The sequence below is a fragment of the Colius striatus genome, chromosome 16 (genome assembly GCF_028858725.1).
Source record: "Colius striatus isolate bColStr4 chromosome 16, bColStr4.1.hap1, whole genome shotgun sequence".
Taxonomy (NCBI): domain Eukaryota; kingdom Metazoa; phylum Chordata; class Aves; order Coliiformes; family Coliidae; genus Colius; species Colius striatus.
The window spans coordinates 13,388,646-13,414,586 of NC_084774.1; the positions used below are offsets into that span (position 1 = coordinate 13,388,646).

At 37.8% G+C, this 25,941-nt stretch overlaps 2 protein-coding genes across 4 annotated transcripts; both read right to left on the minus strand.

Moving 5' to 3' along the window:
- Positions 1-2,142: 2,142 nt before the first annotated feature.
- Positions 2,143-10,534, minus strand: RAE1 (ribonucleic acid export 1). 3 transcript variants are annotated; one of them, XM_062009195.1, is made up of 13 exons: positions 10,099-10,202; positions 9,851-9,947; positions 9,609-9,713; positions 8,857-8,949; positions 8,326-8,412; positions 7,307-7,393; positions 6,981-7,052; positions 6,340-6,447; positions 5,893-5,999; positions 5,732-5,807; positions 5,029-5,223; positions 3,409-3,494; positions 2,143-2,506 (listed from the first exon to the last, which is right to left on the minus strand). In XM_062009195.1, coding segments are annotated over exons 1-13 (1,179 nt in total). In that variant the 5' UTR covers positions 10,164-10,202; the 3' UTR covers positions 2,143-2,505. The 3 variants fall into 3 exon arrangements, with proteins under 3 accessions (XP_061865179.1, XP_061865180.1, XP_061865178.1); XM_062009196.1 differs by lacking the exon at positions 10,099-10,202 and adding an exon at positions 10,443-10,534 and having other exon boundaries at positions 2,143-3,494; XM_062009194.1 differs by having other exon boundaries at positions 2,143-3,494.
- Positions 10,535-12,385: 1,851 nt separating this feature from the next.
- On the minus strand, positions 12,386-25,916 carry SPO11 (SPO11 initiator of meiotic double strand breaks). The gene is made up of 13 exons (XM_062009220.1): positions 25,819-25,916; positions 23,252-23,365; positions 20,291-20,379; positions 19,612-19,678; positions 19,290-19,398; positions 18,593-18,679; positions 16,905-16,941; positions 16,573-16,682; positions 15,594-15,693; positions 15,036-15,073; positions 13,498-13,574; positions 13,186-13,297; positions 12,386-12,505 (listed from the first exon to the last, which is right to left on the minus strand). Exons 1-13 carry the CDS (start codon positions 25,914-25,916, stop codon positions 12,386-12,388), a joined length of 1,158 nt encoding a protein of 385 aa, XP_061865204.1.
- Positions 25,917-25,941: the final 25 nt, after the last annotated feature.

The following is a 25,941-nucleotide window of genomic DNA, read 5'->3' on the forward strand; positions in this document are numbered from 1 at the left end:
GAGATGTAAAAATGCAATGACATAAACATTATAACATTGCATTTTGCTCTGGTTCTTCTCTACAAACAGAACATCATTTCAAAGGCCAGACCCTGTAAACCCTTTAAGGGATTGTATCAAGTCTTACACTGGGCAGTTGCCCAGTCCCCTTGTCTGCAAACAGCACTTTAATCACAATTAAAATGACCCCGGCCTAAACCCTAGTTCTATTGAAATTTTCCACATACACCTAATCCCACCCTCTCTCTCAAACCCGTACTTCCCTTGAGAACCACTCAATCTAACCCATTCTCCCAGGCTAGGAGCTGAGCTGGACTAGTCCCCAGTTCAGCTATTGCCTTTCATCTGACAGATGGGAAATGAAGATGCTCTGCCTGACTGCTCGGCCATTGTGCAAACAGGCTTTGCTTTCATTTGTGAAAGGCTTTAGCACACAAACTTTTTGTCAATTGCTTTGTTTTCTGAAATACACTTGATTACACCAACATGCAAGACCACTGACGTGTGACACTAGCAGCAGGAAGGTTAAGAGCTTATCTGAAAATGTTTATAAAATGCCCCCATTTGGGGGAGGCTCAACTGTCTGTATGTCAAAGATTACTTGTCTGCAGTAAATCTGAAACAGTGACAGTAAGCTTCCAAAGAACTAAAGAGTTAAGTCTAGTATTTCTATGATTAAGTTTGTGTGCATACATTAGAATCTTACATTCTACCTCACTCAGGGTTTTTTGGACATGTAACTGCCATAGAACAGCAAGTTCACGCACTTCCAGAACATGCACTCACACTTGTGTGTGAACGAGCTCTCACTCATGTTGGATGCTTGAAGGGATACAGCTGTGTGTACTTTACAACAGAACCCTGCAATAATTCCAGGGAGGAGTAAGTTGTTCATGCATTCTCTTAACTTGGGTAATGGAAAACAAATCGAAGTTTGACTCTGTCCTCCCAAGTGGATATGTGTAAAGTGCACAGCAACGTAATGGAAAACATGTCCTTATAAAATTAGTCCAAACAATTAATGTGATGACTAAATAATGTTGAAACCTTGCTCACAGATAAAAAGAAATTGAGAGCAGGGCCTCAACATGCTAATACAGAACTGTCTTACCAAACAGGAGAGACTTACCAGTGCTGGCTTCATAATGCAAATAATTTCGGCTAAACTTAGTATCCACTCAAGTAGGTGCAACTCCACTGGATCCAGTGAAAACCTACCTGCTGAACTAGAGTCAATCTATTTCTCATCACTCATTTGCACTGTTAAGTACTTAAACAAGAAACAGATGACACATTCCATTCCCCCCTGATTCCAGCAGTGGGAGTTCTGCATACAAGAGATTAGAACTCTGTAAAAGATTCCTTTTGCCATCAATGATCACACAAACTTTCAGCCTGCAATTGCTTGGTGGTGTTCATTAGAGTGGGAAGACTGGAAAAAATGTACTACCAAGCAAAGATTACAGCATACCAATCACATCCTTTTAAAATAGAATTCAACAAAACAAAAACAAATTATTTGAGCAAATGGACAGCTATGGATGTAAGAGCTGTGAACTCCTTAAGGAAACAAGTAGTCCATGAATTTTAAATCTAAACCTATGTAGAACATTGAAATGGCAAAAAAACCAACCACTAACTTGAGAAATAAAACCCAAAGAAAAGCATCTTTAAACAACAGCAGAGTGTATTTCACAGCCTTCCCTCAAGTATACAACTAGAAAACATGAAACACACACCAAACATGAAATACACACCCAATAAAAACTGATGAACATCAGAAAGGGAAGAGCCTGAACTAAAAGGACCAGCAGGCTATAGAGAGTTTGAAGACAATATGATTCATTTGTGCTGAAGACAAACTGTCAGGTGTTTGGCTGTTCAGATAGCAAAGAATTTGACTCATTCTTTTAAAACAAAGGGCCTTCAAACTACTCCTCTTAATTCTTAATGTAAAACCATGAGGAACCATTCATAATGAAATAGTAACTGGAAAAAGCATTCTATTTCCAGCTCAAGCAGCTGCAGAAAAGTACTTCAGTTTCAGAAAACGTATCTGAATTACTGTGAAAGGACAAGAAGCTGCTTTTAGGGGTGAAGCACATCACCTTGCCCAGGTTATTATAACAGAACTTTTGAATATAAAAAAGCATTTAGTACAAATTTTATTTGAAACGTAGCAAGAATCCATTACCCAGAAGTGTTACAACAGACAGGTCAACAGAATTTGTACAATATGACAGGTATTTCTCTGCGTGCAGCTCCCCGGTTTAATTTAGTCATTACCAAACAAACAATAGTTGAATAGGAATAATAAGCATTCACTTCTGAAAAGAAAAACTTTGGCATGTATACAACTGGCTAGTTAAAAGTAAACAGTGGTAGATTTAAGTCAGAAAGAGACTCATTTGTTTTGTTTCACAGCATTTTTATCAGGATCAAACTCACCAGCACTATTTTCTAGTTAGTACAAAAATGAGTACTCTTTTTTTCCGTCCAAAAACTCCTGTTAAGGGACAAAAAACCATGTTAAGAGAGATGTAAAAGAACCAACTTTTAACTCTAGAAGTGTCCATTTCAAGCAGTTTAGGCCTTGAGCATTTTTTGCACACATTGGTTTGGTCATGAACAAAACAAACCCTTTAATGGTTTGCTCATTATTATATACCCTTTGGCACAGCTGACACATTCTCCTTTGGACTAGAATAAGCATGAGTATTGTCGGCTCAAAAGTCTTGTCCATCACTGGAGTACAGGGAAAAAGAATAAAGGAAAATTTGCATTGTGCCCATCTTCTGTCTCAAGTTTCTGTCACTGCTGTTTGCCACTTAACATACCTACTAAATCCAAACAAAAATGAGGAAAAACAATTTGCAAGGCCTTTCTTCCTGGCATACAGTAGGCAATACCTCCATTTTAAAAGTCAGAAAGTGAGGAAAGAAGCCCCTGAATAATGACATGTCTCCTTTGAGAAGAATTACTTGCAATTCTTCAAGTACTTACAAAAAATACAGTATTTATACAACTTCTCCAGAACTATTATAAGTAACATATTTTAATGTAGTACTAATAAAATAAATCCATAGATACAAATGGTCACACTTCTAAGCAGGAATTATCTAACCCAGATTTAAGAGCTTGCCACAATTTCTTTATTGCTGTGGAGCAGACATTAAGTCACATGAATCCGAGTCCTTCCTTACACACATCGCAAGATCTAACCTGAAAAAACATCGGCCAGCAAATCAGAATACATTTAATGTCATTTGTACAGCCCCTGACAAATGTTGGTGATCCAAAGTTGACTGAAGGTGATGCATCTGTAGGGCACAATGGCAGAAGAGCAGTGGAGAAGAGGCAGGAATGGCAGAAAACCAGCAGAGGAGCACAAGTCAGACTCATACTCACTACTTCTTATTCCGAGGCTTTAACTCTTCTGCCGCATTTCGCAGGAAAATGTAGTTTTTCTTTTGGGGATTATAAAATTCATGACCCTGAAAAGAAAAAAAATCTTTGCTTATTCTCTTCAAAGAGGAACTAATCAGCAGTACCTTAAAATGTAATGAATATTTCATTAGTTTGCTTTATTAAGATTTAATCTTCAAGTCAAGAAGAAATTAGACAACGCTGGTGGATTAGAAACAGGTTACCAGAAGTAATTCCAAGAATTGTGCACAGAAAGCAAAATTTCAGGGATGTTTATCTATTTTTGAAGTATTAAAAAACCTTTCCATTAAAAAAAATGACACATTTCTAAGCTCATTACAGAGGCAGTGTAAGAGCTCAATCTAATTTTTATGTCATTCAAAGACAGAACTAAAACTTTAGTGGCTACCCAATTTCACTTTATATTTTTTATCTTTTAAATGAAAAAAGGTCACTTTTTTTTTCCCCCAAAGTGAAGCCCACATTCTACAGGCAATGGCAAAAATATCTGTTCTCCCACTGCAAATATGCCATTTTGCATATTGGCATTATTTGCATACTCATTACCAACTCAATATAAAACTAATCAAAAACCAGGGAGGGTAAACACTAGCAAGGCTATTGAAGTCTAATGCACAACTTGAAAATCACCAACTCCAATTGATAGAAATGGTTCTAGAAAGGAAATTTAGTACCTACTGGTTTTACCACTTCAGATCGGTTTACAGATCCATAGGTATTCCCCACTGCAGTCTAGCCAAGCACTTGTAACAGAAGAAAATCACCTGCCCTGATGTCTTAACAAAATGATTTTACATTGGGCAGCATCCAGAATATTACACACAATATAGTAAAATGTTGCTCTTTGTGGCATGCAGTCAAGTACATCTGTGTGATCTTTGTATTCATTTCACTCAAAACCACAATCTTATCCTCATATTCCAAAGCACTGGTTGTAACAGGAAAGCAATATTTTTTTAGAGAAAGTGCCATTCCATTAAAGTCAGTTACATTTACCTCACTACCTCCTTCTTAAACTATTTTAGTAGTATTGATTGTTCACATATTGTGTTGGCTGTGATTTTCTTGCATTTACATCATCTACTGTAGAGTCATGTTTGGAAGCAAAATAGCCAAATAAATGCTACCAACAAGCTGGAAATTCAGTACACAGCATTCAAACACCAGTTTAAGTGTTTATAACTACAGTCACAGCTTTTCTGAAGTTAAAGAGAATGTGCAGAAGCAGCAGAGATGTGCATTTCAGAGATTTGTGGGAACCTGTCTGGGTGCCACATTGCCACGTGACACTCCCCACAGCAGAATGTGTGGGAGCAACCACCACAACTTCTGATCATGTCATTTACATTCTACTCATCCATATTTGCAGAATAACACTGTTTAGCAATCTTATCCAACTGAAGCTAAAAACCAAAGAATGCACTACTTCAGTGTTAAATTTCATCAGATGTCTAAAACAGCCACTGTAAGCTCTCTTGCTTGTAAAATTAGACTTAGCTATTTATAAAGAACAGGGAAAGCCTCATGGGAAAAGGATACTCCTAGTTGTCAATTATGAAGATGAGTCTCAAGTTTCCTTACCTTTGACCAGTCATAACTGGAAGCATATGCAAATATGTTGCCATTATGGTTGAAACAACAAGCAGATATTGGCTGGTCGAGTTGTTCTGATGTTTTTAGCTTCGTTCGAGCATCTTTATCCCAAAAGCTGAATCTGCCATCAGATCCTACTGTTGCAAGAGTACCGTGGACAGGGTGAAATGCTATCCCATTTACCTGCAGAATCATCAAATGCACAGTGTGAAACACCACACGAGAACACTCACAGTTATGTGCTGAATACTGAGAGTAAATACACAAGGGAGATCTTTTTAACTAGATAAGGTTCTTGGGGTTAAGTGTTTTCAGAGGTTCTCTGTAAAACAAAACAAATCCCACCAAAGCAACAAGGAAAGCATCATCTTTTTTTTTGTAGTACGTAAATATTCAGTGCATAATCCTATTAAACAAATACATTAATACACTAAGCATTGCTTCAATATCTGCAAAATTAACAAGTGTCATCTCTACCAAGAGGATCTGCTTGATCTGGTGCTTGTTTTAAGGCAAGTACAAAAACTTGTACTGCTCCTTAATGTACGACTGACTGGTCTGTAAACGTATATCTAAGATAATTTCAGGAAAGATAACAGGGCAAGGAGAATAAACAATTCAGAGTCAATTTTACATTAAGAGTGTGTATTACCCTGTATAAGAGATCTAGTGGTACATGCTGAATACTTACAGCATAGATATCCTGAGGTGCTGATGTGTTTGTTCCATTGGAGCGATGACACTTAAAAGTGAAATTATCTTTTGCACTGGAAGGAGGAGAAAAAAGTCTTTTTACTTTCCTCCTTGTAAACTGAGCAATAAAGAAAGAATGTTTTACTGAACGACACTTACGGATTTGGGGGGTTGATATAATGAATAGCTACTCTGCCTTCAATACTTCCAAGGGCAAATCCAGTAGGTTTGTTCACTTTGTCTTTAAAAATAGCAACGCAGCGATGCTGAATTTGAGAAAGACAGAGAGGATTTTAGAGGCCTGAGGGCTGGATTTTCTACATGTTGACTGGTTTTTATGGGGACACTAAACACCACATAAATCAATGCAAAGTAAAGTAAAAATACAAACAAGGTCAAGATAGAGGTCAAGTTCTAGGGATAATTTGTGCCATAGTATTTACATTTCTAAATCCTTATGAAGATCAGCAATAAGCCAAGTCAAACCAGGATAAGTGCCACAACAGAACAGAGCACTTGGGTTTTGAAACACTGTTTTAACCAAAACACAGCAAGCCAAGAATTTCAATAAACTGTTTAAACACACTTATAACTACAATAATTTACCTGGTGTTTAAGAGGAGATTCTATTCTTCTAAATTCAGAAGGTTGATTCTCTAACTGATAAACTATCAAACCCCTTTCTGCAGTGGCCACAGCAGCCATGGGATGAACCTGGATAAGGTTGTAAGAGAGGATGGAAGACAGACACCTGTGTTAATTGCATGGCAGAGAATTCTATTTATTATTTTGCAGAAATCCCTGAAGTTGTTAAAAGGAATTAAGGATATTTTCTGGGGAGAAAGTGGGGACAGAAAGAGGAAGAAGAACAAAGTTAATTTGTAGACATATCTTAAAACAAATCCATTTTTCCTGACATTGAGAAATTCAAACATGGCAAAAATCTGCTAATTATTAGCTGACTCTTCCAATGTGAATGGCAGAGGTACACAAACTCATCCAGAAATGAAGAGGCCACTCCCAGAGCCAATTTGGTTTTGTGATGTTAAAAGGATACTAAGAACGCAAATATCTGTTTTCCAGAGCCTGATCAAGAATATCAGTTTATGTTTTACTGCTGAAAGTCACACAGACATTCAATAGTAACAGTCAGTATTTAGTGCTAACCTACAGAAGGCTCAAAGACTACCAGTTCATCCAGTCTTCATCATCCACCTGACACTAACATACTGTACATCATCACTTACCACATCTGCACAGTAACATCTTTCAGGGAGCTGCAATGTCATCATAGGTGTTGGTGAACGGGTGTCCCAGAACTGGTGGAAACAGAAATGAACCAACTTATGCTTGGAGTTGAGGATACACCATTTAAATTACTTCAGTAAAGAGAATGCATTTGGTACAGAGTTGTTTCATTCTTGTCTATGGTCAGAATACTGCAACTCTCCCTGCAGTGAGGCTATTCCATTACTGATTTTTTGCATTAGTGCTTAAAAACATTTTCAGAGACAGAAGTATTTCAGACAGATGACTGGCACACTGTGTCCATTTGTTAAGGTTTAATCCTTACCTTCAAAGTTTTATCCCAGCTTCCTGTCATCACACAGCTATAATTTGGTGCTTTAATCCAATGGATAGTCTTCACAGGAGCATCATGCTGAAGAAAAAAACACATAAGGACAAACGCATACACATTACTAAGATAACAGCCCACATTTCTTGTTTATGGTCCTCATTTTTTGGTATGTATTTACACTTTTTATCCATTCCAGAAAATGATTAATTATTTTAGCCATAGCAGTTAGGATAAATGTTTGGTCATGAACTTATTGTGTTCTTAAGTGCTGTGAAGTCACCCACGTAAGAAAGAAATCATTCCAGACACAAAGAAATATCATCAGAGAAGAAACAAATTATGGACAGCAGGACTTTCTATTCATTTATAAAGGATATTATGCACCATGCTAAAAATCAATACTTTGGGATAAACTACATACTGTTAAACTGATTAATAAACCAACTTCTGACATCAGCTATGGAAGAAAGGCCTGCTAATTACACCAAACTGATTCCAAAAATCGAGGCTGAGAAATCTGAATTTTATCACCTCAAATAAGGCAGAAACAAGCATTAAAAGGACCAACTCTCTTAAATTACCTAACTGGTAACTCATTTCAGTCAGCATAACTATGCATTTTATGGACATTAACTTCTAAAATGAGAATGCAAATTGTAACACCCCAGAATGTAAAGGATAACCTCTGTCACTGCAGCAGAGAGATGGTTATTTCTGAAATTTAATGTTTTCTTATATTTTTTCCCCCTGTGATGCAGCAGAGTGACTTATTGCAGTTAGTGTAGCAATGGCAACAGCTTTCTCAAGTAAAAGAAAGGAAATAGTTGCACAGATTATTCAAATCACTCTGTCTGGAGGTCTTGCTATTCCTGTGCACTTTATTATCTGAAAAATATAAGCAGCACCCTACAGCCTGTTCTTCATACAGCAGAAGCATTAAACATTTATTTGCTATAAAGGTAGCTTTAATAAAAATAAGAAATAAAAACCAATCCTAATAGCTTGGGACTTACTTGTGCAATCTGAATAGCTTGATTACTGTTGAGATCCCACATTTTGGCAGTTTTATCACAGGAAGCTGTAAATACTTTACTCCCATCCTAAAAAAAAATAATCAGAATAGGGCCAGGAGATCAGACAGTCATATCATGTAGTATTTATTAGAAAACTGTCAAGTCTAATTCTCTTCTAGTAATAGTATAACATTAATGTTCCAGTAACAGCATAACATCAATGTAGCATATACAGGCACTGCAAGATGAAAAGACTTAGAAGATTTATTTCTGACTGTATGTTGTAAAAGAGAAAACTACCCCAGCTACAATCTATCTTTAAATACATTCTTACTTTTAAACTCATTTTCCCCTTCTCATGCCCACATTAGTTTAGTCTGTTCTATTAGGACATGAGCAGCACAGTAAAAAAGTCCATCTGATAACCATGGGCTGCACCATGGCCCCATCTGTCTGGAAATGACATGACAGTTGATTTGGGGTTTTTGGGAAAAATTGTATTTGAAAATGTATTTGTCAATAGGAACATACATCACTCCAGCAGCCATCCAGTACAGGCCCTGTGTGCATCTGCTGAGCCTTTGGGATTGTCTGGCCGTTATCTTGAACTTCCCAGCAGCGAACCTGCAACGACACAAGTAACATATTAACACCAAGAACTTCAGAGACTTCTTGAAAACCCCAGCCTTTGTTTATCCAATGAAAACTACGATTATAAGCATCCCTTTTTTTTCAGAATTAGTAGAAGCTTATGTCTTCTAATTATATTCCTTTTATTTGTACAGACACAACTCCACCTCAAAAGTTTCTTATGATCATGTAATACCTCCCCCAGTGCTGTCCTGGAGGACCCTTAACCATCACCTGGGAAGAAGCTGCCTGCTGCAGGCTACTGACCAGCAGACCATACAGGACAGTTAAAAAATTGTGTTCCTGGTCCTTTCACTGGGCAAAGCATAAAGATGTTAGCTTAACTGTATAATAAAATGAAACTAGAACTCAAACAAGTAGGAAAAAGAAAAAAAATAAACCTGAAAAAAAAAAAACTAACAGGGAAAACACTGACTAAATATTCCAAGCAGGGGAATAACTTATCTGAATACTACAAGTGACGTAGCTCGGCTACATTAAGCTTGGTGCCTTGGCACCAGACACAAATTTTGCAGTTCTGCAACGAGGAAGATTTTCAGGGGCCCTGACACAAGTTTTTAGGATCACATTTTGCTGTTTAAACATCAACGCTGCCACTTTACTCATCTGGCAGCCTGACTGTGAGCACTTACATCATTTGCCCATGATCCTGCAATGAGGAAATTACCCGGCAACGTTGGCGGACTAAACGCTAAACATGATATGCTGTCGTCGGGTGGAGATGTTACTTCAATATCCTAAAAAGAATAGAGAACAGAACAAAATTAGCTGTGCACCATTATCCTACGAGTTCTGTAGGGTGAGTTAGTAGGTACTGTCACGACACATTGAAACATGGCAGAACAGAGGTCCCCGTGGGGGATAACGCACGTACCTTCATGGGATTATGGTTATCTGCAGTCGTGCTGCCAAACATGCTAGTACCGCCCGTACCAAACCCTGACGTTGATCCAAACAGACTCATCCTTGCCCTGCGAATGAGAGAAAGGCTTACTGGGACCTGCAAGGCCCTGGAGCATCCCCGGCGTGTCCCCCTATACCAGCACAACCCTCACCCTGCCTCCAAACACCCAGGGGGAAAAACCGCATTAAACGCTATAAATAAATCAACAAATAGATCACATTTCTGGTTGCAGCTGGATGCCCGACACCTCCCAGCCGGCCGCACTGCCACCGCTGTCAGACATCCCTGGTCGTGGCCTGGGGAGTTACCCCGGCTGTGCCCCCCAACCCTTCCTCGGTCCCACCAGCGCCCCGCTCCGGCACCCGCTTCAGCCCCGCGCCTCCGCCTACAGCCTGTGCGGCGGGGCAGCGCCGGCGCCCCGCAGCCGAGGACGCGCCATTCCGGGGGCTCCCACCGGCAGAGCCGGCGGCGGCCGCAGCGGGCGGCGGCTGTTGGGCGCGGGGCCGCTCCAGCGGGTGCGGCCGGGAGCACGGCGCGGGCCGCGGCACCGGCCCTCACTCACCCGCGTGTCGGGCCCGCTGCGGCCCGTTGCCTCCAGCGACACGGCCCAGCGGCGGAGCGGCGCTCAGGCCGCGGCTCAGTGCGCAGGCGCCGCAGGGCGGGGCGGAACCGCGCCTGCGCCAGGGACGGGGCGGGCAGTCACGGGACGGTCGGGGTTGCACGGGAGTCCCGGAGCTCGTCCCCTCCCCTTCCCTGCTAAAACAGAGTACCCACGGGCACGTGACACGGGAACGCGTCCCCGCTGGTTTGGAAACCTCCCGAGGAGGAGACTGGTCCGTTTTGCTGGACAGCGTGTGCCTGGGCTCCCTCACTCGCACAGTAAACAGGTGTTTCCTTGTGTTAAGTGGAACTTTTTGTCTTCTAGCTCATGTCCCTGACCTCTAGTCCTGTCACTGGGCACTTCAGACAAAAATATCGGTCCAACCTCCTGACATCTCTCCTTCAGATATTTATAAGTACCAGGCTAAACAGCCGCAGGGCTTGCAGCTTTTCCTCATAAGAATGACGTTGCAGTCTTTCTGCAACTCTGGACTCTGGAAGGGTGCACCTGAGAACAGATACATAATGCCCCATCACCCTCCTGCTGAGGAAAATGGATGAATTACATTTCCTGTCTGCACACTGTGAGGAAAGGTGCCAGCTGAGAAGTGTAGGTTGGAGCACTGCAGTAGACATTGACAAATTGGTGTTTTTTTCACACATGGAGGCAGTTCAAGTGGTCAGGTGGGTCAAGGCATGTTCAGCTCCACCTGGGGAAATGTCACCTGTTTACATTAACATAGTGTCAGCCCTTGGTAGAATAGTGCTCCAAGTGTTTCAGAAGCTCAGTCCCTATAAAATAATACAGCCTTCTTAAGGCCAGATGTAGAGAAGTTCACTGACGCTGGGCTGTCATTGTCAGCTGGCCTGTGTGTTAGCCCATTCGGCTGTCCCCTTGTGTGCCACCTGCAGAGGGAATGTCCTTTTGTTCCTGCTGGGTCTGGATTGTTTGTGCATTGGGACACTACAAATTACTAGGAGATAGTGATGCTGCTTCTGTGCAGTAAATAAAAAAAGCTTATTTCCTTTTGAATGTAATACTGGTGGACAGGAGTAAAAAAACCCAACTAGCCACGTCTACTGAAAATACTGACTGTAAGATCCATGCTGATGATGGTATAGATCAATTTTGGAAGCATTTCCTATGCAGCCATCTGGTTTCCTCATGTAAAATTTGTTGTACACTTTAATCACCACAGTTTCCTGCTCTTTTTTACTGTTTTAGAGCCAACTAAATAAAGAATATTAACAAGGGATTCTGTTATGATGTGCATCATTAACAGGATTGTTTATTGAAGTCTTAATCAGTAACATCTGCTTGCTTGCTTGTTCATTGAAGACAAATAGTGATTTGGTTGCTGGAATATTTTCAGCTGCTTGAGATAGGCAGTAATGAAGAATTATCTCTGACATTTTGCTCTGAATTTACAGCAAACATAAAATGCCACAATGCCATACTTTATAAAATAGTTTGCCAAAGGAGGCAGATGCAATAAATCATCAACAAAGACTTTTTCTCTCAAATAAAAAGATTGGTACAGCATCATCTTGTGTTTTAAGACAGAAGGTAAAGCAATTCCTTGATACTTTTTTAAACTTAACATTTTCTGTCTAGAAAGAACATATTTCATTGTCTTTAACATTTAACAATATCTTTAACAATGTCTTCGACAATATCTTTGACATTGTTTTGCTGCAGAAACCATAGAATGGAGGCAATAATATTTAGTAAAAGAATCATAATTTCTCTTATGGTTTGAAAGAAGAAAAATAATGATAATCAAGATAGAGTGATAAAGAAACCTAACAAGAAACAGAAGCACACTCCTCTGCCTGCATTTTTTCCAAGACCAGTCAAGGAAATAAATCAATACCAAGAAAAACACTTCATTTGCAAACAAGCTTTCATAACCATCCACCAAACTGCAGTTTGTTTGGTAAATAGACTCTGGAAAGGTAATCTGATGAAAGAGAAGTTAAAACTTGAATTTCAGCCTTCAGTTTTGATGCTTCCATAATATCCAGCTAAAAAAAAATATTTAAAACAAGAACAAATTAATGTGTGGTGCTGTAACAACCTGGGATAGACCTAGGGTTAGGTAATTATTTAAGCGAGAATTACACTTGCTGATGTGTGTGTAACACTGTCATGTCAGTATTACTGGACATGGTGCTGCAGAGTCCCCGTCACTGAGCTGAGAGTCACTTATTGTATGTTCACACATTCTCTAGTGTGTGCCTCACAGTGACACAAACAATTTAGGAGCATAAATAGATAGGAGAAGGTACACAACACCTTTTCTGCCTTTCTAACCATTTTGTGCCATATATGTCTGAATTGAGATATATGCTTTCAAAGCAACAGGCAAGATGAGAGGTTTAGTGTTTGGTAAGCAACTGCTGTAAGCATTCCTCTGCTTGTAAAGACATCCCATATTCTGTAATATTTTGGAAAGCAGTAAAATCCCATGTGATCATCAGATGACTAATGGCTGCCAGTTCTGGCCTGTGAGCCACTACAGCCCACTGATGTAGAGATGTGCCCCAGGGCACAATCTTTCTCAATCTTGCCTTCTTTTAAGACTACAAAACCTTGCTGGTTCTGCTATGCTAGGAGTTTGGCATCATAAAGAGGAACAGGATCACAGATGACAGGATTTGTCCTGTGGGGAGTAAGAACTAGGAAACAATAGTTTTATACATACTTCTTTTTTCCACATTGGCTGGCAAGTGATGTAAGGTCTCTTCTGTATACTTGCTAACTTGTTTTGATCTTGCTTTGTAAATGGAATCAGGGCATCTCTGCGTATATTTAATCTGAAAAGAAAATAAAGTTGTTAAGTCATCAAATACCCTTACAAATTATTTATTCCAACTTATTTCTTTATATTAAGCCAAAATAAGGTAAGAAAAAAATAACAGATTTAAACATCAGTTGTCTTTTTGTGCATTAAATCAGACTGCATTTCCTCTCTGTGAAACAGAAGACTTCTGCTTCATCTGGGGAAATAACTAACCTCTTAAGATCAGATGGAAGGAGACCGAGCCACTTTATAGACGGAACCGTGAGATGGTGGGCCTCAAAAGACATCGACTAAAACAAGAAAGGTCAACTATAACAAGCAGTGACTTTTAGTTTAAATTATTAGAGATATATGCATTCCAAGGTCATGGTTAGGTTTTAGTACAAAGATAAATAGGTATTTTCACTATCAGATTGTATAGGAGCATGTAGTGCAACTGAAGCTTACCATGTCCCCTTGCCAGAAACTGTTCCTTTGCTAATATTTGCACCCTTCAGCCTGTAACAGAGTCTAGACTAGTTCAATTCAGGCTGGTCTAGTCTGAGTAGTTTTGTTTTCTTATCAGTCAATATCAGAAATTGAGCCAGGCAGAGCAATAACAATCAAATCTGGAAATTTCTGATACTCTCTGCTGCAAAAAACAACCTGAACAAAGCTTCACATGGTCTGTATCTCAGCTACAGTAAAAATCTTAGGGAAGAGTGTAGAAGCAAATAAGCAGTTAATGATACTTCTCAGAATACTCCTCCTGCTCCCAGCTTTCTGACCAAGAAGTAGTGGTGCTGTGATACTTGATTTTGTTGGGTTGCTTTTAGAATCCATGTCTTTGTACACTACTGCAAAGTATCACAGGTAAATTACATGTTGTATGAAGCAACACTTCCACTGTTTGTAAACAACTTGATGTATTTGTAACTGATCAGAATAAACTTTAAAAGGAATCTGACAATTTAATCTTGGAAGATGTTTTTTATCAGTTTACACACCTTTGTAGGAGAGCTGAAGGTGTGCCACCTGAAAACTTGACAGTTCCATCTCCCTGGATGTCCTTGAGTCATTTGTTCTGATGAATATTAGAACCCTGACATCATTGATGTCTGACAGTTTTGTGAAGTTTGTTTTGGTTTAGGTGGGTTTTTTTTGCTTTGGAAGCTCTTTCTCCATTGCCCTCCTGAATGGTTTACCACCAGCCCCTACCCTTTTGTTCACCTCAGCCTGCCTGCCTTTTGTATTGCCTCCCTGTACCTTAGCTGTTAGCAATGCAATATAATAATGCCTTCTTGTTCCCTTTGCCTCTTCTTGAATAATGTTCCACACTAACACATGTATCCATAAGCAAATTCTCACCCTGAAACAAAATCTTTACCAACATAACATGATTTTGTGGAGAATCACCCATCTCACAAGTTATGTCCTTCTCCTCCCAAGGTCCCTCCAGCCTTTTATCTTCTAAGGTAAAAACAAAGTGAAATAGGGAACATTTTTCTTTCTGGACTGCCTGAAAACTGCCTGTGCAGCAGGGAAAAACTGAAATACAGTTACGTGAAACACCTGTCATTGCCATCCAGTTTCTTTTTGTTGCAGGAAGAAGCCACATCTGCAGATAAACAAGGCCTGAAAAACGTGTCTTTGTGTTGAAACAAAATTGTAAAAGACAGTAACCATTCTAACAAAAGCTGTAACATTTCCTACATCCAGCTTCAAGGCTGGGCTACAAAACAATTTACTGGAAGTCGAAAAGTTGTACTCACCACAGATCCGTATTTGTAGATACACATTATTTCTATACCTAGGTTGCAGAATAGCAAATGTCAAGTGTGTGTTTATCTGCACACTGGACATGTTTAAGAAAACTGCTTTAAGAAATCAGTTTTATGGTGTAAGTTAGGGCATTATGATTAGTGAGATTCTTTATGGTTTACGATTCATTTTAGAGTATGCCAAAATAATCAGAATTCAAGTATGTCACCTTTATATAGGTAAATATGCATCATCAACTCAAACCCAGGAATAATCATCTCATGGGTTTTTTTCCCCTTTTTTTAGTACAAGGTAAAATTCTTATTAATGCCTCAAAGCCAAAACTCGTGACAGAGGATAAGGGTATATTCAATTTATTCAATTAATGTAAAGCCAGTACTAATGTTTCACTTAAACTCCTCCTGCATTCCTAGATATATTCTGCATAAATCAGGAACCTTCTGATTGTTTTGAACCTCTGTGTTCTGAGAACCTTCCCAGAAAGGTGAGAAAAACCAATCTAAACTAATTTTACTTCTTTTTATATTATTGAACCTCTACAGATTTACCATGTGGATCTGCATCCATAAGGGTGAAAATAGGAATTTGAAAAGAATCCCACAGCTTTCTGACCAAAAGTCGTGTATTAAGATCTGGCACACCTCTCCCCTGAGGAAATAAAAGCACACAGTTTTAAATCAATTAAAACAAAACCTGGGTACATATGTGTTTACAAATGTCATTTAAGAGCAAACAAACAAAATATTGGCAGAAATATTTCTCCAGATGCTGTTTTGCAGGGACAGTTCTATGTTCCTGTTTTGGGTCTTTGAGGAGGGAAGGAGTGGGAACAGCATGGCAGATGTTCTGGGTTACAGACACTGAAGAAGTATCATACATTCCTCTGTTTAAAGAGTTAATTTATAAGGTCTGGAAGTTGATGTATAGTTATACCCTGGTGTCTCTATAAGTTGGTATAAGGTGACTGCATTTTTCTTCTCAGAAGTATTTCTGGCACTAATGAAACCATATAAATTTACTTTTTGCTGTGACTGACGATGACTGGACATAAACATTTACCTCAGGCAAGGGGACTTCTTCCTAACTGTGGGCCAAATTTACCCCAGAACAAGTAGGTGTGCACATGCCATTTACACATTCCTATTAGTTCTCCAGTCTTGTGCTCTCCTACTTCAATCCAAAGTCAACCAATTCTGTTTCATTTGTGCTTGCTAAACTTAGGATCCTGTGGGGCAAAAGGTTTCTCAAGAGCCTTTGTGACACTGTGTGGGGCAGCTACTTTGCAGCAGCACATGAAGTTGATAAGCTAACAAGCTCTAAGGAGGAAGTAAGTCTTGGAGGAAGTAAGTCTTTAGACTGTGTGTTTTATACTTCTATCAGGATAATAACATTTAAAAAAATAACATCAGACATGTTTCATATTCATTTTATGATGGTCTTTTGACCAAGTTTGAACCTTGCTACAATGCTAAGGCATTATTTACATTCTTACATCTAGCTAGACAATATTAAATGTAAGATGCATACCGTGATCATTATGCATGGGGACATTTTATTGCAGAAGTCATCATCCAGGAGTCTCTGAAAAGTTGCATCTTTTTCTACAATTAACATAAATTTGGCATGTGAGATTAAATCTTTTCTGTTAAGGCTAGCTGCATGTAAAACGATCCCTCACACCAATCAATTAAAACTAAATTCTCTAAAATACCTGTTCTGGAGCCAAAAGCAGTGTTCATGACTCAATTTCAGAGCCAATAAGCAAAGAAAAAATTACCAGAACATTGTTTAACTTGGAAAAATCTTTGTTTTTACTTTATTTTTTCAGTCTACACCGAAAGTCCTTGCTCAAAGGATACTTTTAATTCCTTGAACATTAGATGGCACAGTGACTGCCTAAAATAACAAAAATGAGATTAGTCATTTTAAATAGAGAAAATGATATATTTTAAAATAATAACATTAGGTAATGAAGGACACAATTACATCCTGAAACAACCATTTATCTTCTACATGCAGGATCAATCTTGACGTTTTCACCTCCTTATGAATATATTCAACCATTTACATCCTGCTCTATTGTATGGTTGTGTAGGAGTCCTCCTGTTATAAGGAGATACTTTTCAAAAGTGGTTGTGCTACTGTCACAGAAGATTGTTCATCATATGGGTATTACAGAGATAAAAACATTCTGATTAATCTGCTTAGTCAGAAAAATAAAGTCATCTTGGTGTGAAGATTGCAAACTTAATACAGGCTTCAAACATTTAAGTATTCTTTTTGGAAGATCATGCAATCCTTTCTTTCATTAACCTATAACCTGATTTTATAAGTATTTTGGAGCAACAGTTTGAAGACACAGTAACGTTTACTTTACATCTTATATTAGGATTGGCTCAATATCTGGCAAGCATATGGATGAGAAATCAGGAATTGGAGGAAGAACTTGGCAAAAAAGTATGTTTGTATTGAAGTGTGTGGTCCATTTTTACTTCTGACTGATAAATCTCTTCCAGTGCCAGGGTGGAACAACTCAACAAATAAAAACATAAAGAGCTGGAGAAGAGCATTAGTAAGAGGGGACTTCATGCTCTGCTTAAAACTGAAGTATAGTAGGCAGCTAAGGTTATCTGTCTTTCCATTTTGAAATTACTGGTTGAGGCTTACAATGAACACATTTCCAGGAAATCATTACTATAGTCAGCAAGTTTGAGTTCTGTTCCTGCTTTCCTATTCTGCATGGCTATAGGCAATCTTTCAGGACTAAATTAATTGAATCTTATCTCTTCAAATCACTTTCTGGCTCATGACTCCTATGAAAATCTAGTTATAAAGTTCTCTTTAGCTAAATTCCACCTTTCATAAAACTACTTGACAATGACTTGTCAATGCCTTTCTAATGTCTGTAATTCCTGTATAAGTGATTATTCCTGAGACCAAACAGCTTGACATTATACACCTCTGGCTTTACAGTGCTGGGCACATGAAGACAACATCCACTTTTATGCTGAGGGACTATCATCATTAAACTTCAATAAATAAGAACATAATCTGGGTCCAGAAAGAGTTTTATTACTCTAATTATAGAGGCTCAGTTCAGTTTCTTGTCTGTGCTGTTACTACTAGAGGAGTCTGCCCAGTGTGACAGAAGCAGCTCATTGAGGATCATATGAGTTTGACAATTTGTTCACTAGAAAGAAACAAGTATCTTCAGAGTGCTCAGGATTCTTTGATTTAGAGCACTTATTTGACTTACTGTATTGTAATATAAAGCCTAAGATACATAATAATATACATGTTGCTCTGCAAGTCTCTTGTGATAGAAGGTAAAAACCACAAGTGAAGGATATATTCCTGGTGAGTGCACAGCTGAGCTTCAGAATTGCAAAGCAGTTGAGCAATACTTTTTACCTCTCTTTCTCACCCAGATTGTAATTTCTCCATTTGCCACAGGTACAGGTCTGTACACAGTAACCTGAGCTACAAGTGCAGGCTATCATGCAAAGGTGGATGCTATGAATTACTGTTACTGTTTTATAATACATACTGTTGCACTGCAGGTACAATTCACTTTTGTACCATCTGCCTCAGTGTAACTTAAATCACCGGCAACAAAACCTTTACTTGTAGAGAGCTGAAAAAAAATTAAAAAGTTGTACACAGTAACTGGGAAGTTACATGCTGTTCTGTTACTATATTGCACAGGCAAAACAAGACACTTCTAAAAGAATTCTGACCAGTAATAAGCAGTTACCAACTGCCATCAACACTAAGCAATGCAGTTGTCGGCATGGACACACAGGCATGCTTACAATAGATTATGTTAACAACTGCATTTTTAGATCCAAAGGAATTCATGTAAGGCATGAGATAGAAGTACATTTGAAAGGTTGTTAGGTCTCTGATAAAGTTTTCATTTAACTCCCAAGGTAGCAAATCATTTGAGTATAAACTGCTAATAGGTGTCTTGCATCCTGAAGTTTAAGCACTCCCTTCACTGGACAATGACAAGCCTTGTCGTTTTAGCTGGCAGTTTGTCCCAAACTCTTTGGAGTAAGCAAACTCTAAATTTTCTCTGAAGAATCGTTTTCAACGCTATGATAAACCATAATTAAGCTTTATTTGCACAAATGACACTTCTTATTTTAACTCTGCATTTCCTACTGATAACTTTTCTTGATATTTCACTGTTCAGTTCACTCTACATGATTTGGAAATAACAACATTTAGAATAAGCCACTTACTATATGTAGACTTCTCCGAGGTATCTTAAGCATGCAAGAAATGTCAGTGATTATATTGTCCACAACACTTTGGCTACCAAACAGTAGTGTGTCTGAATAATATATATCTCTATTAAGAAAAAATAGTGTATTTGTAATTATAATACTGAAACAGCCATAGGCTTAGGAGAATTTTATAGAGGACGTGGATAATAAGATCAAACTAAAGCATTGTACCTACAGGAAGTCACTATCCCACAGGTTTGCATCCCATAGGCTGCTTTTCACATAACATTCTTAAAATGCAACTTTAATTTGAAATTACAGAAATGTAGTATGTTACCTTTTAGTTGCGTAAGTATTGCTCTGCACCATCTTATAGATTATAGATAGCATTTTGAGTATCAGAGCTGAAAGAAATACATTTTGCAAAATATTTTATCCGTTTTCAGAAATGCCTACACAATAATTTGCCTTTATATGGACTGCTGTTTGGGTCTGATAAATTAAAACTTTGAAACATACACTTTAATGTGCTGTGAAAATACAGATAAACTGTACTAATCAATAGACTCAATAATTTCTAGCATAATTAGAAAAAATATGATGGAATTAAAGGAACATATGCCCTGCTGTTCAGATCAAGAAACTAAATGACTGAGTTAGAAAAAGAAATTATTTTATTGACTGTATTCCAAGTTTCCTTTAACTAGAGAGCTTTTTGAAAGAGAAATGTTTATACTTTAAAACCTTTTGAATATCCCTTCAACTGATATTCATTCGGGGAGGGTAGAAACTATAAGAATGCTGTATTAATTTCACCGTCACTCACTATAATTTAATAGAGAAGAGAAAAGCTGAAGGGCTTTATAAGGTCATAATACCAGGTTACATTAACCATATACTTCTAAATCACAGGGTATAATATTTTTTAATGGCTTGTTTGTGGTTTTTTTGTACAAAGCTTTGAACTAAAAGACAAGAAAAAACAAGAATTTTGGGTTTGGACTTTTTTAACTTACCAAATTTTGGTGCAGATCTAGGGCAGTCACTTCTTATTTGTTTTGTAGTACAATGTGATACCATCTGTAGACCTACAGAGTCTTTAAATCTGATACATTGCAAACAAACACAATAAAACTGTAAACTTATGGAATATAGGTAAATGGTTCTCTGCAAGGTAATTCAGACTCAGACCTCTTTCCTATAGTCAAATACGCTAGTGCTATTCTCAGACATAGCACAGAAACCATCAACTTGAGTGGAGTTGGAGTGGCCAAAGGAAAGAGGCAGGCAGTGGCCATCATCTGCCAAAATGACCCATTCAAAACACTACTCAACCGCTCTCTTCTGATCATTGGCTTCAAAATGTGAAAGCATTTCTCAAGAAGATGCTTCAAGACTGAATTTAAGCCTAAAATTTGTAAGTTTCCTGACAAAGCTAGAGACAAGAAAAATATTTAATACATGTTTATAACTCTTAATATATCAACATCAATTATTATTTAGCATGAAAACACAGGAATAAATGACAGGACAAAATATGAATTATTATTCAGACATAAAAAGAGTCTCTCAGTTACTTTCTGATGTAGAATGTATGATAAAGTGTTACTAATTCATAACAAAATAACATTATCTAACTTAGGCCCTTAAATTATTATCAGAATAACTTACAAAAATAAAATGTGGTCCATCCTGTTCTCTAAACAGCTGTTTAATCTAAGTCAGTCTCACTGTTTCATTCTTCACCATTTCAGTTCTGAAGGTGCAAACTGCACCAAAACAATCATTCATTCTCTTACAGTCACTTAAAATCATTTTACTGCCTTATGATACGACAGTCCTGTCTTTGGAGAATTCCTTTTCATTTCAGAGCTTTCTATGTACCTTTTTAAAGTACTGGTGGTAAAATGGCTATAATATTCTCTAAAACTACATAATGTTTCTAAATTTCTTTGTCAAAGGTTTTGCTCGATGCATCCTTTGGGTGGCAGAACACACCACGGTGCATGAATGTAAAGTGACAGCAACAACTGACAGGACAGTGTAGCATCTGCCCGCCAGCTTTACAGTAACTTTCTTGCATTCCTACTGCAACATTTCAAAGATACTTGTGCTTTTCACTTGCAGGCTGCCTAAGGGCATGGGAAGAAAACAATAATCAACACTTTGCTGGATGGCTCTTTCAGGGGAAATATGGAACACTCCAAAAACTGTATGCTGAGGAACATAGTCAATGTGGCTCCCACAAGTATTTCTTAAAGGCAACTGCAAAATGATGCTGGATGGGACATCCAGCACTTCTTCCTAGGACTGTGTTTACCCCAGTAGAATAGTTTTCTATACAAATTCAATACAGCTGGGCAACAGAAACAACTTTAGGCCTGGCATTCTCACTGACTGACATCATTCTCAGGTAAATATCTCTCTAGGCATCCAGAAATATTTACAAGGAACATGTCAAACATGAAAACTTTCTCTTGTTCTATTAGTTCCTGCATAGTAGTTTCCAGCTGTGTAGTTTAGGTATGAAAAGGCTGCCTAAAAATAAAAACAAAATGCCCCCCGACTGCATTTTCTTCCATTTGTATCATATTTTGTCATTGTGTTTTTATTTGTCTATTCATTTTTCTTTTAGTCTTCTTAAACAACTGTACTAGAGTAAGACAGAGGTCGCTATGCAATGGAAACATGTAGCTGAGGTTACATTTGTCCACCAGAAATAGTGGTTCAGCTTTTCAGAATGTGATTGATGAGTCTTATTTTTAACATACTGTGATGTTGACTTGTTTTAATTTCAACCTTTTCCCCTCTATGTGTTCTGATGGCAAATAACATCTCACGTTTGTTTTTCTAGCCTGGAATGCCATTTCCCTGAAGATTGCCAAAAATTACAAAACTTTGTTATAGTATTTTAATTTTACAGACATCCGGGCTAAACATTTTTTTGTCAAACTATCGAAACACAAACCATTAAATTCCCTGGAACATACAAGCCTTTCAGTTAACTGATTTCCTTTGGGCCCCTCAGGTTTTTTGATTGACAGAAATTTATTGTTCTCATTAAATGAGTATTCCACCAGTGTGTTACACGTGGAAGGTTTGCTATGCTTTCTCAACCTCAAATGTTTGTACTGTGTCCACTTACAAGCACCTCTGCAGTCTTATCAATGTAAATATCCTTTAACTCACTGATGTCCAAAGCTATTAAAAGGCAAGAAATAGATTTGAGACTTCCTTTATGCCTTTGTTTCTGTATTATAGAAAGCAATTAATCTCTCAGTTTCAGGTATTTTCAGTTTAAACAAGCTCCTTGCAAAAAGACTGTTGTTTGTTAAAAAGGAGGACAGGTTGCTTTTTCTCTGATCCTGTCTAGATAAGCTGCCACAGGATCTGAAATTAAAATAACATATTAGAAACTTGCTTTGCTGTATTTGCCTGGTAACGAATTTAGGATGCAACACAAAGGTAAGAAATACAACACTAAGGAGCAGATGCATCTTCTGTGAAGAACAAAAGGATAAGTTTATCGCTATCATTTTAAGAAATAAGATACCATGAGGAAAACCAGGAAAAAAAGGAAAGAGGAAGCACAGAAAGTGCATTGGAGAATGAAATTGCTAGTAATTGTTTCCAGCTTGAAACAGATTTTTTCAATCTAACACAACTTATCATTTCTGGTTTCTACTGCTTCCAGAAAATGGTTGTTTATAGGACCTCCCTTTCCTTTCCAGCCCCTATTACAGTAGGTTTACATTCCCCTTTATGCTATGGTCTGCTATGACTTACCACAAGATGCCTGCTCATGCAGAGTGGTTACTAAGCATCACATTTTATTTATCCATTACTTTTTAAGAACTCATTAGTTCTGATACTTAGAGAACTACATATGATTAACTCTCCTGGAAGCTACATAATCAAATATATAGTCATGGCATTTATCTTAATATAAGGCAGGACTTTAAAAATGTGATACTTACTCTATGTTCCTCCAATTTGATCTGTTAGACAGTGTGAGAACAGGTGCTTTTTTTTGGGCCAAGGTTTTAAGTACATCTTCAATAACATTTTCTATTGCTTCAAGAACTGCAGAACTGAAACAAAGAAAATTAATGATACATATTATAGGATAGAATCTAGTTCTACTTTGAGTTTTGATCATCTACACTCACTCCTACAAAAATCACATAACCCAGAACTGCTTCAAGGATATATTTATTTCAAAAATGTGGAAGAACTCTTCTGGTTTTTAACTTTGTTTTGCCCAGTTTCCCAAATTTTTTTGACTTCGCATTCCAGATGCATGACTGAGGACAAAATGAAAAGTAGATTTCTATTCAATCCTGAAACCATCAAATTTTTCACCAGATGAACTTTTAGACCAACTGGCTGGTTTGTGACTAATGATTAATGTTTTACTATAAATGATGTAATATTGGCTTTGGCTATGATTTGGGCTAAATTGTTTTTAAATGCTGTAAATTTTAAAATGTTCAAGAGTACAAATAATTCCTGTTGTATCATTGCATGTCAACCTCTTGATCTACTGCCCTGAACAAACTGTTAAGGGCTTTAATTATATGAAGGCTCAAAAGATGCACTGTGAAAATAACAAAATCTGTATCTTTCACCTAAAAAGACAAAGTAAACCTTGCAGCAGATCCCTTACAGCAAAACTGTAGACTGGTTTGAGTGTTATGACAGATGCTTTTTATTTTCACAAGCAATCTGACTCCAACATTTCATCTGTCCTTAAAATTACAAGTGTACTACACAGCATCGTAAGTTTAGGTTGGAATTAAAAGAATGGACAAAACTTATTCTACCTCCAAGTTTTATCAACAAAGTCCAATTTTTGTCATTAAATAATATGCTAAGAAAAGATGAGTCAATACCAGTGCACACCACACAAAATTATCCCACTGTTACAAAATCAGCAAGAATGATTTTTAAAAGCTAGCTATGAGTCGCCTTTAACAATAATGAAGTCCCATTAAAGCTTTCTTCCATTTTATAGCTCAGCTTCCACTTACTCCTTGGTCTGCTCACACTAGATTATCATTTTTTAAAGCAATTTCTGGCAAGTATTAACCTTTTATTTGCAATAGAATCTGTGTAAAAAAAGAATCTTACAAGTATTATTAACATTTTTGTCCAATAACATAAAACTGTTCAACAAACACAGTGTAAGGGTTTTTTTTGTTTTTCAGCTGAATAAACTCGGACACAGAGACACTAATGGCCTTCCAAAGGTGAAATGGTGAAGCTTTTGCATTGCTGATAATACAAGAAGGCTGGTCATACAGCCAATATGTAAATTCATTTTCTCCTGTAAAACAGCTTCATAATCAAGTCCAAGATTCCCTAACTTTCAGACTTATAGCCTCTTTCTCCAGATTAAAAACCTACATCTCACTTCCATATCCAAAACAGAAATTCTATTAAGCACAGAGGAAATGGTTGGCTGGTGAGCCAAATCTGTAATGCAACAAGTAGTAAAATACGTAAGCAAAGCTGATTGGTGCAGACCTCTAACATAGCAAAAATTAGAGTGCTGAAGACAATACAAATATTTCTGGGCAGATGGGTGAAAGAAAAGATAGGTAGACAGGAAATCTAAACCATGTAATTGCATTGATAATCATATTTTACTTATTCATTTGGTTCTCTCAATCATAACTGTCTTAATATTCCAGATGTACTTTCAAGTCTGCTGCAGATTTTGAAAGTCTGGGTTTCCGATCCCAATTTTCCAATTTATTGGCCAACAGAAGTTGTAAATGTGGCAAAAGAGAAGGAAGAGAACAGCAATTCTCTGTGTACCACCTGCTGATACTGTTTCCTTCTGCAGAGATTAACTGAATTTTAATAAGCAAACATACCATCCTGGCCAAGTATGCCTACTTAAAATTCAATCTGGTTTATTTACCAATGAAATCTGAGCAGAGAAGGGGTAGGCACTGTATATCTCACAGGGTTTGACTGATCATTTCTAACAAGTTGCAGAATGAGTAAACACTTGTTTCTGTATAGAACAAGAAATTACTTTCAACATTATTAGCATAAAGATTAATGTTATAGCAGCTTTAGCAAGGAAACAATATAAATACACAAGGTAAAGTTAAAACTGCAATGCAATAGACCAACATAGTCCAGACTCCAGAACTGTACATCACCAAAGCCATGGGATTCCCATACTCTGTTACAAAGTCTTCCTTTTCCTTTTAAAACACTTTTATGATTCTCATAATCTGTTCTGGATTCTGAAGCCAATTGTTTAGACTTTTAAAAAAATGGTGGGAGTTTTTAGTTAGTGAAATTCAGTATGTTTGACTTTTTACACTTTTCTGTATTTCCACCTTACCCACAGACTCTTCTGGAGAGATCTGAGGGAAGCGCGATGCTCTCTGCAGTGTGAGAGCCCACTTGGTTTTGTAGAGGAGTACGTTTTTCAGTTTCACACAAGCACCTTAGGTACAGTGGTGCACTATCCCCTTCATTATTACCACAGAAAAAGACTATGGGTGCTATTTTTCACATCTTTTACCTAGGGACATGGCTCTCATGACCAGACAGACTTGTTTCCCTGAAGCAGTCCTTGTTCCCAGCTGGTATTTCAGTCGAACTCTCACCATGGTCCTCCATGAAGACTTGGTGCAAACCAATCCAA